The sequence below is a fragment of the Trachypithecus francoisi genome, unplaced genomic scaffold, assembly GCF_009764315.1.
Source record: "Trachypithecus francoisi isolate TF-2019V2 unplaced genomic scaffold, Tfra_2.0 Lachesis_group2, whole genome shotgun sequence".
Lineage (NCBI taxonomy): Eukaryota > Metazoa > Chordata > Mammalia > Primates > Cercopithecidae > Trachypithecus > Trachypithecus francoisi.
In genome coordinates, this window is record NW_022681465.1 from 110,608,503 (window position 1) to 110,623,016 (window position 14,514).

General features: G+C 42.4%; 1 protein-coding gene across 10 annotated transcripts in view; it reads right to left on the minus strand.

The window, feature by feature from the left end:
* The window catches only part of NSD1 (nuclear receptor binding SET domain protein 1), a 178,076-nt gene that overhangs the window by 100,701 nt on the left and 62,861 nt on the right, over positions 1-14,514 (minus strand). For all 10 annotated transcript variants that reach the window (XM_033180036.1, XM_033180029.1, XM_033180037.1 and 7 more), the window contains one exon: positions 10,535-10,670. In XM_033180036.1, coding sequence (XP_033035927.1) covers positions 10,535-10,670 — 136 coding nt within the window. The remainder of the gene's footprint in view (positions 1-10,534; positions 10,671-14,514) is intronic.

The window sequence follows — 14,514 nt, forward strand, 5'->3', positions numbered from 1 at the left end:
CAAGAAATTAGCCAGGCATGGTGGTGCACACCTGTAATCCCAGCTACTTGGGAGGCTGAGGCAGGAGAATCGCTTGAACCCGAGAGGCAGAGGTTGCAGTGAGCTGAGATCGCACCACTGCACTCTAGCCTAGGCAACAAGAGTGAAATTCTGTCTCAAACACAAACACAAACACACACACCCCCCCCAAAATCTTTAGCCATTATCCTGTAGGCAATGAGGAGTCTCATTTAAAAGGTTCAGTTTTTCATCTTAGAAATATGAATATCCTTGCCCTATAAACAATACAGTAAGAGGAAATAAGACTCAATAGACCAGCATCACCAAAGTAGTGTGGCCCCGAGATGACTAGAACTTTAAGGCAGTGGCAATGAGATGAACAAAATTTGAAAGATGTTTTTAAAAACACAAGTGAAGGCCAGGCACAGTAGCTTACGCCTGTAATCCCAGCACTTTGGAGGCCAAGGCGGGCGGATCACGAGGTCAGGAGATTGAAACCATCCTGGTTAACACAGTGAAACCCCATCTCTATTAGAAAAAAAAATACAAAAAATTAGCCGGGCGTGGTGGCAGGCGCCACCAGCTATTTCGGAGGCTAAGGCAGGAGAACGGCGTGAACCCAGGAGGTAGAGCTTGCAGTGAGCCAAGATCGTGCCACTGCACTTCAATCTGAGGAAGAGCGAGACTGTCTCAAAAAAAAAAAAAAAAAACCACAATTGAAAAAGACTTAATATGTAACTAAAAAGTCACACAGGCCGGGCGCAGTGGCTCACACCTGTAATCCCAGCACTTTAGGAGGCCGAGGTGGGCGGATCACGAGGTCAGGAGATCGAGACCATCCTGGCTAACACGGTGAAACTCTGTCTCTACTAAAAATACAAAAAATTAGCTGGGCGTGGTGGCGGGCACCTGTAGTCCCAGCTACTCAGGAGGCTGAGGCAGGAGAATGGCGTGAACCCAGGAGGCGGAGCTTGCAGTGAGCCGGGATGGTGCTACTGCACTTCAGCCTGGGCAATAGAGCAAGACTCTGTCTCAAAAAAACAAAACAAAACAAAAAAGTCACAAAAAACAGATCATTAGCCAGAATGGTCAATATGTTGAAACCCCGTCTCTACTAAAAATACAAAAATTAGCCAGGCATGGTGGCGCACACCTGTAGTCCCAGCTACTTGGGAGTCTCAGGCAGAAGAATCGCTTGAACCCAGGAGGCAGAGGTTGCAGTGAGCTGAGATCCTGCTACTGCACTCCAGCCTGGGAGACAGAGCAACATTCTGTTTCCAAAAAACAAAAGAAAAACAAACAAACAAACAAAAAAACAGATGATCAGGTTGGGCGCAGTGGCTCATACCTATATAATCCCAGCACTTTGGGAGGCGGATCACCTGAGGTCAGGAGTTTGAGACCAGCCTGGCCAACACGGCGAAACCCCATCTCTACTAAAAATACAAAAATTAGTGCCAGGCGTGGTGGTACGCACCTGTAATCCCAACTGAGGCAAGAGAATCGCTAGGAGACAGAAGTTGCAGTGAGCCAAGATCGCGCCTCATTGCACTCCAGACTGAGCAACAAGAGCGAAACTCCATCCAAAAAAAAAAAAAAGAATACAAAAACAACAGATACTTATACAGTGTTTATAGAAACACTGTTCAGAATGGCCAAAAGGAAACAACCCAAATGTTCTCTGATGGATGAATGGAAAACCAAAATATGATACTTACAATACAATGAAGTATTACGTAGCCTTTAAAAAAATTAACAGAGAGAGAAATTCCGAAACATACTATAGCATAGATAAACCTAGAAAACATTATGGTAAGTGAAGTAAGGGGTCAATAGGACAAATGTCTGATTCTAGTTATATGTGGTATCTAAAACAGTCAAATCTATAGAGGAAAAAAACAGAACACAGGACAGTGGTTACCAAGGGCTGGGGTGATGTTGGCAAATGGGTACAGAGTTTCAATTTGGGAGATGAAAGAGTCTGGAGATGAAGTGGTAATGGCTACACAACAATGTTAACATACTTAATGCTACTGAACTGCCTATGTGAAACAATGAAAACATTGGGCCAGGCAAGGTGACTCAGGCCTATAGTCCCAGTGCCTTGGGAGGCCAAGGCAGGACAGAACATTGGGAGGCCGAGGCAGGAGGATCATTTAAGGTCAGGAGTTCAAAAACAGCCTGGCCAACATGGTGAAACCCTGTCTCTACTAAAAATACAAAAATTATCCAGGTGTGGTGGCACATGCCTATAGTCCCAGCTACTCGGGAGGTTGAGGCAGGAGAATTGCTTGAACCCAGGAGGCAAAGGTTGCAATGAGCTGAGATCCTGCCACAGCCTGGGCAACAGAGCGGGACACTATCTCAAAAAACAACAACAACAGCAACAAAATTAAATTTATGCTTTGTCTATGTTTTAAAAGTCAAATAACCAATGATGGGGATATGGGAAAAATCAGAACCAATGCATTCCTAGCGGGAACCTATCCCAATTGTAAGTTGAGGAGCACAACAGATTTGTGGAAAAATTATAAACAAATCACAGATGCTCCATGACATACCCATTATAAGTTGAAAATATTAAGTTGAATATGAAGGCTGGCCAGACACAATGGCTTCACGCCTATAATCTGAATACTTTCTGAGGCCAAGACAGGAGGACTGTTTGAGCCCAGGAGTTCAAGACAAGCATGGGCAATACAGGGAGACCCTGTCTGCAAAAAAAAATTAAAAATTAGCTAGGCGTGGTGACGCTTGCCTGTAGTTCCAGCTACTTGGGGGGCTGAGGCGACAGGATCACATGAGTCCAAGAGACAGAGACTGCAGTGAGCTGACATCGTGCCACTACACTCCAGCCTGAGCAACAAAGCAAGACCCTGACTCTTAAAAAAAAAAAAAAAACAATAATTAGAAAATGTATTTAATACACCTAGCCTACGCTAAACATGCTCAGAACACTTACACTGGTCTACAGTTGTGCAAAATTTCTGACATCAAGCCTATTTTAAAATTAACTGCTGAGTATCTTGTATAATTTATTGAATACTACATTGAAAGTGAAAAACAGAATGGTTCTACAGGTAACTCGAAGTACCATTTCTATTTAATGTGTATCACTTTCACACCATTGTAAGGTCAAAAAATTCTAACTCAAATTGGGGACCTACTATATACAAAATGTCCAGAATACGCAAATCCACAGAAACAGAAAGTACATTAGTGGTTGCTTAAGGCACACACGTATGGGTGTGGAAAGATGGAGACAGAGGAAGCTAAAGAGTATGGCGTTCCATGTTAGGGTGATGAATGTATTTTCAAATTGATATCCTGGTAAAAACTTCAAGTATGGGGTTGAGTATATAAACCTAAAGACAGGATAAAGACTATCACTATGCATATGAATTCAGTTTACTGATGACAATTTAAAACTCAGAGTTAATAAAACTGTCATTCCAGAAGGATGAAAAAGGGTTATTAGAGACTAAATGTCTGTGTCCTCCTGAAATGCATTATTCTGAAGTCTTGGACCCCTCATATGTTGGTGTTTATAGGTGAGGCCTTTGGAATAATTAGATTTACTAGTTTTATACACTAAATATACTAAGAATACTAAACACTATTACTAGATTAGTAATAGATCCCTCATGATGCAGAGGACCTCATGATGCAAATAGTCTCCTTATAAGAAGATGCCAGAGTGAGTACTGTCTCTCTCTGCCAAATGAGGACAGCAACAAGGTGGTTATCTACAAGTCAGGAACACAGCCCTCACCTGGGATCCGAATTGGCTAGCACCTTCATCTTAAAACTTCCCTGTCTCTAGAGTCAAAAATAAATTGTTGGCCAGGCACAGTGGTTCACACCTGTAATCTCAGTACTTTGGGAGGCCAAGGCGGGAGGATCACTTAAGGCCAGGAGTTCAAGATCAGTTCATGCAACACAGGGAGATCTACAAAAAATACAAAAATTAGCCGAGTGTTGTGGTGCACACCTGTAGTCCCAGCTACTCAGGAGGCTGAGGTGGAAGAAGCGCTGGAGCCCGGGAGATGGAAGTTGCAGTGAGCTGTAATTGTGCCACTGCACTCCAGCCTGAGTGACAGAGCAAGACTCTTTCTCAAAAATAAGAATATTGAAATAAAAAGTAACAACAAAAAATAAAAATCCTTCTGAATCCTATATACCTGCAGCATCCTCCCTTCTCTATTTCTGTCTCCATTGCCTCAAATCAGTCCAATCTAACTTCTACTTCAATCAAACCAACAACAATAAAAAAGATTGTTCTTATCCCTAATGGACATTTTATTTGCTCTCTAGGCAACACTCAGCAAAATTGATCACATTGTCCTTCTTAAACTAGAGCAGTCCCGGCTCATGTGCAACTTCACTTTCGATGGTTTCAGTTACCTGTGATACAGTACAATAAACTATTGGGGTTGAAGGCAGGGTACAGATTCCCATAACTTTTATTACAGTATAATTGTTCTGTTTTTTTTTTTTAATTTATTTATTTATTTTTATTTATTTATTTTTTTGAGACGGAGTCTCGCTCTGCCGCCCAGGCTGGAGTGCAGTGGCACACGGTCTCTGCACACTGCAAGTTCCGCCTCCCGGGTTCACATCATTCTCCTGCCTTAGCCTCCCAAGTAGCTGGGACTACAGGCGCCCGCCACCACACCCAGCTAACTTTTTGTATTTTTTTTTAGTAGAGACGGGGTTTCACCATGTTGGTCAGGATAGTCTCGATCTCCTGACCTCGTGATCCATCCGCCTCGGCCTCCCAAAGTGCTGAGATTACAGGCGTGAGCCACCACGCCCGACCCTGTTTTATTTTTTTTATTTTCATTTTTTTTTTGAGACGGAGTCTCACACTCTCGTCCAGGCTGGAGTGCAGTGGCGCGATCACGGCTCACTGTAAGCTCTGCCTCCCGGGTTCACAGCATTCTCCTGCCTCAGCCTCCCTAGTAGCTGGTACTACAGGTGTCTGCCACCACGCCCGAATAATTTTTTGTATTTTTAGTAGAGACGGGATTTCACCATGTTAGCCAGGATGGTCTCAATCTCCTGACCTTGTGATCCACCTGCCTCAGCCTCCCAAATTGCTGGGATTATAGGCGTGAGCCACCACGCCTGGCCTCTGTTTTATTATCAGTTGTTATTGATCTCTTACAATTCCCAATTTATTTTTTATTTACTTATTACTACTACTACTACTATTATTATTTTTTATTATTATTATTATTATTATTATTATTATTATTTTAGATAGAATCTTGCTCCATCGCCCAGGTTGGAGTGCAGTAGTATGATCTCGGCTCATTGCAACCTCCACCTCCCAAGTTTAAGCAATCCTCCTGCCTCAGCCTCCCCAGTAGGTGGGATTACAGGCATCCGCCACCACGTCCAGCTAATTTTTTGTGTTTTTAGTAGAGACGGGTTTTCATCGTGTTGGCCAGGCTGGCTTTCAACTCCTGACCTCAAGTGATCTGCCCACCTCGGCTTCCCAAAGTGCTAGGAGTACAGGCGTGAGCCACCACAACCGGCCACAATGCCCAATTTATAAATGATACCTTATAATAGGTATGTATGTACAGGAAAAGCATTGCATATATGGGATTCAGTACTACCCAGTTTCACGCATCCACTGAGAATCTTAGAACATATCTCCAGTACATACTACTATACTCTAGTCACATTCTACTACTTTTCCTCTTCCATCTCTGTTTCATCTGATTCTTTTTCATCATTCTTTATCGGCAAGCTCAGTCTCTTCCATACAGATGTCAAATGATGTGTTCCTCAACGTACCTTTTGTCTCATAGTATCTTCCGTCCCAAAAAATCTCACCCATGCCTTGCCCATGGCTCTAACTAATATGAACAAGAATATGTCCTTTCTGAGTTATAGATGCTCCAGTGTTCCCTCAGTAAATGACAATCTACATATCCATCCAGCGATGAAGCTAAAAACGTGGGAGCCATCCTGTGATACGGAAACCTGAGAACTGAAAGCCTCAGGACTTCATTCTCCCTCACTCAACATTATCCAATGCATTACTACATCACATGCATTTTACCTCCTAATCTGTTTTTATTTTCTATTCACAATTTTCATCACACCATAATCACTAATAATGACTTCTTTAACCGTCTCTTTTTACTTATTTGTGGTCCCCCTCTAACACATGTTCAAAAATCCACCCACAGTGAATTTTTAAAATGAACAGATCAGATCATGGCAGATCCTGCTAAATACCTTTTAATTATATACATTGTTACTGAGATAAAAATAACAAAAAGGATCAACAAAGTTAACATGGCACTGAACATTTTGTCCCATACCTACTTCCCAGCCTCATACTGTGCCACCCTCCATTACTCTGAGAGCTGCAGATTTCTCAGGGCTGGGGCACATACTATTTGATGTTCCTGAAACCATCTTCTTCTCTCTTCCCTAGTTAACTCCCAACTCATCCTCTCAAGTAACAGATCAGAGAAAACTTTATGAGCAAATACCACTGGATGAAAAGTCCAGGTCAGTTATCCCTGTTACGTCACTGAACAGGCATCAAAAGTATTCCTTGGATAGACTTCTAAGTAATAATGCATTTGATTATTTTCTGGTGTCTTGACCCTTATACTAGATTCTAATTTCTTATGACAGCAAGCAGTATTGATGTATGGCCCAATAACGGATCCCAAAACCTAGCCCAGTACTCAATCTATACAAGGTATTTACTATTTTTGTCAAATAAATAGCATGGACTGAACTAGTGTGCATAAGAAACACTATAAATAGGCTGAGTGCGGTAGCTCCCTCCAGTAATCTCAAGCATTTTGGGAGGCCCAGGTGGGCAGATCACTTGAGCCCAGGAGTTTCAGACCAGCCTGGGCAACAAGGCAAAACCCTGTCTCTATAAAAAAATTAAAAACTAAGCCAGGTATAGTGGCGAATGCCTGTAGTCCCAGCTGCTTGGAAGGCATGGGAGGGAAGATTGCTTGACCCTGGGAAGCTATGGTTGCAATGAGTCATGATCACGCCACTGCATTCCAGCCTAGGCAATACAGCGAGACCCTAAATCAAAAGCAAGACGAAGAGAGAGATACACCCTAATGAGTAAGAAACCAGCAGTCATAGGGACAGGAGGTTAGACAAGGAACACTAAAAGAGTTTTCCAGTAGTAGAATTTAAATATCCAGACAGGTCACTAAGGATAAGGTATCAACAAGTTTTTTTAATTAAAGAGAAAGGGTCTCATTGTGTTGCCAAGGCTGGTCTCAAACTCCTGGGCTCAAGTGATCCTCCCACCTCGGGCTCCCAAAGTGCTGGGATTATAGGCATGAGCCACTGTGCCTACTCAAGGTATCAAATTTTTAACACACTATTTTTTTCTTTTGAGACAGAGTCTCGCTCTGTCGCCCAGGCTGGTGTGCAGTGGTGTGATCTTGGATCACTTGCAACCTCCACATCCCGGGCTTAAGCAATTCTTCTGCCTCACCCTCCCCAGTAGCTGGAATTATAGGAGGATGCCAACACACCTGGCTAATTTTTATATTTTTAGTAAACACAGGGTTTCACCATGTTAGCCAGACTGGTCTCAAACTCCTGACCTCAGGTGATTCGCCCGCCTTAGCCTCCCAAAGTGCTGGAATTACAGGTGTGAGCCACTGCAGCCAGCCAAGAAACTAAAATTTATAAAGGTTTTTAGGCACTTCACTATTCAAAATACAAAATCAAATCCAGGAATTCTACTTTGGAGAAACCATCCTTCTAAAAAAAAAAAAAAAGAGGCATGGTGACTTACACATGTAATCCCAGTACTCTGGAAGGCCAAGGTGGGAGGATCCCTTATTAAGCTCAGGATTTCAAGATCAGCCTGGGCAATATATGCAGACACTATCTCCACCCAAAAAAAAACAAAAAACAAAAAACAAAAAGCCATGTGTGGTGGCACACATCTAGGCTCCCAGCTATTCAGGATGCTGAGGTTGGATGACTATTTCAGCCCTGGAGATCAAGGCTTCAGTGAGGCGCGGTTATGTCATTACACTCCAGCCTAGGCAACAGAATGAGATTCTGTCTCAGAAAAATAAATAAATAAACAAATAATAAAAAATATGAAAAAAATCTCCACAAAGTGGAAAGGGCAAGCTGCAAAATATACAGTGTTCTGTCTGTGATAAAGGAAAGACGTGGAAGATGACTAAGAAGTATATATTTAGTCATGTAAATAAAAATACAATTTACACGAAAAAACATTATGTATATAAAAATATATTAATATTAGCCGGGTGTGCTGGCTCACGCCTGTAATCCAAGCACTTTGGGAGGCCAAGACCAGTGGTTCACTTGAGGTCAGGAGTTTGGGACTAGCCTGGTCAACATGGTGAAACCCTGTCTCTACTAAAATACAAAAATCAGCTGGGCGTGGTGGCACACAACTGTAATCCCAGCTACTCTGGAGTCTGAGGCAGGAGGAGAATCGCTTGAACCCAGGAGGCAGAGGTTGCAGTGAGCCGAAATCGCGCCACTGCACTCCAGCGTAAATGACAGAGCGAGATTCCGTCTCAAAATAAAACAACAACAAAAATTAATTATCAATTGGTTGCCTGTTGAAAGGAGTGAAGAATGTGGCAGATCACAGCAAAGTAGAGAGTAAGCTGATTTTTCTGAATCTCATCAACATCTGACTTTCAGAACCTAAAATACATATATTAAAACTAAAATAAAATCACTGCCATCCTAATAGAAAAAAGGACAGCTCAAATCAAGTTTCAGGCCAGGTGCAGTGGCTCATGCCTGTAATCCCAACACTTTGGGAGGCCGAGGAGGGAGGATCACCTGAGGTCAGGGGTTCAAGACCAGCCTGGCCAAAATCGTGAAACCCCGTCTCTACTAAAAATACAAAACCTGGCCCAGCGCAGTGGCTCACGCTTGTAATCCCAGCACTTTGGGGGACCCAGGCGGGCAGATCACGAGGTGAGGAGATCAAGACCATTCTGGTTATCACGGTAAAACCCCATCTCTACTAAAAATACAAAAAAAATTAGCTGGGCGTGGTGGTGAGTGCCTGTAGTCCCAGCTACTGGGGAGGCTGAGGCAGGAGAATGGCGTGAACCCAGAAGGCGGAGCTTGTCACTCCGAGATGGCGCCACTGCACTCCAGCCAGGGCGACAGAGTGAGACTCCGTCTCAAAAAAAAAAAAAAAAAAAAAATTAGCCAGGCATGGTGGTAGGTGCCTGTAGTCCCAGCTACTTGGGAAGCAAGGCGGGAGAATCACCTGAACCCAGGAGGTGAAGGTTGCAGTGAGGTGAGATCATGCCACTCACTGCACTCCAGCCTGGGAGACAGAGCAGAAATTCTTCTCAAAGAATAACATAACATAACATAACATAACATAACATAACAACATAACATAACATAAAAAATAAATAAATAAATCAAGTTTCAGCCCCATCCTTTAGAGTAATTTATAACTAAGGTACCTGAGATTCAAACACAACAATCAACTGAAAAATAAACAATAGCATTTAAAGGAAATACTCCAAATCAAAATTTTAAACTTCAAAATTATTAATAAGAACCATTTACAATTGTTTCAGATTTATATTATCAAAAATGATACAAACCTGATTAAAGTAGAAATATGTAAATATACTAAAAGGTGATTCTGGACAATGTAAACATTAGCGAAATGGCCTAACACCTTCCTGGCATCAACAGAATAACTGAGAATGTTTAAATCAGCCAGGCGCAGTGGCTCACGCCTGTGATCCCCATACTTTGGAAGACTGAGGCAGGCAGATCACCTAACGTCAGGAGTTCAAGACCAGCCTGGCCAACATGGTGAAACCCCATCTCTACTAAAAATACAAAAATTAGGCCTGGTGCAGGGCTCATGCTTGTAATCCTAGCACTTTGGAAGGCTGAGGCAGGCAGATCAACTGAGGTCGGGAGTTCCAGACTAATCTGACCAACATGAAGAAACCCCGTCTCTACTAAAAATACAAAATTAGCTGGGCGTAGTGGCACATGCCTGCAATCCCAGTTACTCAGGAGGCTGAGCCAGAAGAATTGCTTGAACCCGGGAGGCAGAGGTTGGGGTGAGCCGAGATCACGCCGTTGCACTCCAGCCTGGGCAACAAGAGCAAAACTCCGTCTCAAAAAAAATCAAAAATAAAAACAAAAATTAGCCAAGTGTAGTGGCAGGGGCCTGTAATCCCAGCTACTCAGGAGGCTGAGGCAGGAGAATCACTTGAACTCACAAGCCAGAGGTTGCCGCGAGCTGAGATTGCACCACCACAGACCAGCCTGGGCAACAAGAGCAAGACTCTGTCTCAAAAAAAAAAAAGAAAGAAAGAAGGTTTAAATCATAGAGTTAAAACAAACTTTTAAAAGCCCCAAAAGATAAAATATGTAATACCAATTCATTCACAAAATGCTCCAAGGAAAAAAATAGATTATTATTAAAGATAACAAAAATTGAGTTATTCTAAAGGCAACTGCCTTTAACATGTATAATCACTGCAAGTATTACCTTTCATTTTTGAATGTGTGTTAATCAACGGATCAGAACAAATCCTGCAGGGCCACCATGGGCGTCTCTTGAATTTTGCCCAGATGAGATCTCCAACTTCATACTTCAGTGGCGTAGACTTTTTCTTAGCTTGACACTTTAGACAGACAAAACATGGGACATCGGTAAGAATCAAAATCTTTTGAATAAGTATTATCATTCTTATTAGCCTTCTGAAAAAGCAATGTATGAAAAATTGAGAATGAAAACACTCTAGTCTAAAAAGAATTACAAAATAAGTACAACTAAATTATTTCATCTTAATTGTTCATAACATAGCCCTTTATACATAGCTCTCAATTTATAATTGTTTTATATAATGAGTCTATCCGTATTCTGAAAATAAAATTAAGCTGGCTTTATTTTTTTTTTTTTTTTTTTTTTTTTTTTTTTGAGACGGAGTCTCACTCTGTAGCCCAGGCTGGAGTGCAGTGGCCGGATCTCAGCTCACTGCAAGCTCCGCCTCCCGGGTTCATGCCATTCTCCTGCCTCAGCCTCCGGAGTAGCTGGGACTACAGGCGCCCGCCACCGCGCCCGGCTAGTTTTTTGTATTTTTTTTAGTAGAGACGGGGTTTCACCGTGTTAGCCAGGATGGTCTCGATCTCCTGACCTCGTGATCCGCCCGTCTCGGCCTCCCAAAGTGCTGGGATTACAGGCTTGAGCCACCGCGCCTGGCCGGCTTTATTTTTAAAGAACTAAAAACAAACACAATAAAGAAAATCATCCCAAGGAAAAGATATCCTTGATCTAGTCCTTGGATCAAAACACAAAGGGGAAAAAAAATGGAGAAAAAATTATAGAAAGCATTTTTAATAATATTAAGAGATTTCAGACCCTTCTGCATGTGATATTCTATATGCTTTTCAAATCAATATTTCTATTAGTATATTAACAATAGTAATAGCCAGGAGTGGTGGCACACGCCTGTAATCCCAGCTAACACTTTACTTTCAGACATAAGCCTCAGAGAAAATAGCAAAGTATATTTCTAAATACTCATAGAAGTTCAATCTCATTAAAAATACTGGGATTGACTGGGCACATTGGCTCACGCCTGTAATCTCAGCACTTTGGGAGGCCAAGGCGGGTGGATCACCTGAGGTCAGGAGTTCGTGACCAGCCTGGCCAACATGGTGAAACCCCGTTCTACTAAAAACGCAAAAATTAGCCAGGCGTGTAATCCCACCCAGCTACTTGGGAGGATGAGGCAGGAGAATCGCTTGAACCCGGGAGGTGGAGGTTGCAGTGAGCTGAGAGCCACTGCACTCCAGACTGTGCAACAGAGAGAGACTCTTTAAAAAAAAAAAAAAAAAAAAAAAACAGGCCAGGCGCGGTGGCTCATACCTGTAATCCCAGCACTTAGGGAGGCCGAGGTGGGCGGATCACAAGGTCAGGAGATCGAGACCATTCTGGTTAACATGGTAAAACCCCGTCTCTACTAAAACTACAAAAATTAGCTGGATGTGGTGGCGGGCGCCTGTAGTCCCAGCTTCTTGGGAAGCTGAGACAGGAAAATGTCATGAACCCAAAAGGCAGAGCTTGCAGTGGGGCGAGTTTGTACCACCGCACTCCAGCCTGGGAGACAGAGCAAGACTCCGTCTCAAAAAAAAAAAAAAAAAAACTGGGCTTAGTTCCCATATATATAGAGCTACTAGAAAATGAAACAAGAACTATGTCTTACTTTATTTTAAAAAGCTCTAAGTGGCCAGGCACAGTGGCTCACGTCTGTAATCCCAGCACCCTGGGAGGCCGAGGTGGGCAGATAACTTGAGGCCAGGAGTTTGAGACCAGCCTGGCCAACACAGTGAAACCCCGTTTCTGCTAAAAAGAGAAAAAAATACAAAAAATTGGCCAGGCATGGTGGCCCATGCCTGTAATCCCAGCTACTCGGGAGGCTGAGACAAGAGAATCGCTTGAATCCGGGAGGCAGAGGTTGCAGTGAGCCAAGATTGCGCCACTGCACGCTGGCCTGGGTGACAGAGTTACACTCTGCCTCAAAAGAAAAAAGAATAAAATAAAATAAAATAAAAAGCCCTAAGGGGGCCAGATGCTGTGGTTCTTGTTTGTAAATCCCAACACTTTGGGAGGCTGAGGCGACAGGATCACTCCAGTTTGAGATTAGCCTGGACAACATGTCAGACCCCGTCTCTACAAAAAATTAAAAAATTAGCTGGGCATGGTGGTGCATACCTGTACTCCCAGCTGCTTGGGAGACTGAGGTTGGAGGATTGCTTGAGCCCAAGAGCTCGAGGCTGCAGTGGACCATGTTCATGCCTACTGCACTCAAGCCTGTGCTACAGAGCGAGATCTGCCTTAAAAAAAAAAAAAAAACCCTAAGGGACCATTTTGATGGTTATCAATTTGTAAATTCTCAAAAAGAACACAACTTCAAAGTTAATTGACTTTGAAACTTTAAGAGATGCCAAGAATCAATGAGAAAGACAAATATTTTATCTGTACTGAAAACTGCAATCTGAGTAGGTTCCAACAAATTTATGATATAATTTTTTTTTTTTTTTTTTTAGACGGAGTCTCGCTCTGTCGCCCGGGCTGGAGTGCAATGGCCGGATCTCAGCTCACTGCAAGCTCCACCTCCCGGGTTTATGCCATTCTCCTGCCTCAGCCTCCCAAGTAGCTGGGACTACAGGCGCCCGCCACCTCACCCGGCTAGTTTTTTGTATTTTTTAGTAGAGATGGGGTTTCACCATGTTAGCCAGGATGGTCTCGATCTCCTGACCTCATGATCCGCCCGTCTCGGCCTCCCAAAGTGCTGGGATTACAGGCTTGAGCCACCGCACCCGGCCCAGAGCCTAAATTCTTAAACCACTCTCCTGTTATCCAGTAACAATAAAATCTCATTATTATTATATGCTTTATGACAAATTTAACCATAACCAATCTAGCACATGGTGTTGGCTGTCTTCTCCTCAGAGAACTTCTACAAAAAGATTACATTGCATTTTTGGAAGTATAATCATAAAATACATGCAATAGACATGTCAGTGGTATCAGGTAAAGACAATAGCCAGAACCACAGAACCAGAGAAAGCAGTAATAAATCCTGTCTTCTGACTCCATCACAAACTGTGTCACCTTGGCCTCAGTTTCCTAAGCCACAAACTTGGGAAAGTAACACCTGCTCTATAATAAACCATCAAAACAAATAATTAGTAATTCAGCTCCCAGTATTTTAACCCCCAAAAATAATTCAAAGTAATTTCCTACAATTCCTAATTATAGGGTAAGATATTTAAAGCAAGTTTTTGTTTGGTTGGTTTTTTTGTGTGTTTTTTTTGAGACCGGTTCTCACTCTGCCTCCCAGGCTGGAGTGCAATGGTGTAATCTTCACTCATTGCAACCTTCGCCTCCTGAGCTCAAGCCTTCCTCCCATCTCAGCGTTCCAATGCTCACCAACATGCCTGGAAAATTTTTTTATTTTTTCTAGATATGGAATATAACCACGTTGCCCAAGCTGTTGAAGCAGTTTTTTGTTTTTGTTTTTTTTTTAATGACAAAAGTTAACATCCACCAAGAGATCTGTTTTAAAAAATTATGCTGGGAGCTGCGGTGGCTCAGGCCTGTTGTCCTGGTGCATAAGGAGGTGAGGTTGGGCGTTCAAGGTCAGCCTGGGCAACATAGAAACTTCTCACCTATATAACCAAAAAACAAAATTATGCTATGGCAACTCTATGAAATATGCTAAGTGAAGATGTCATATATTAAAGATAATAACACAGTTATACATACACTATATGTTATATGATCCACTATAAACTACACTGAAGCAATAATGATGACCTTAAAAATTTTTTTAAATAACAAGGCCATTGAGAAACATAAATTTTTAAGTTTCGTTAAATTGATGGTACCATGAGTAAAGATTTTAACAAACCCCTATTTACTTCCTTCTATCTTGAAAAATTTACATGACCAAATAATAT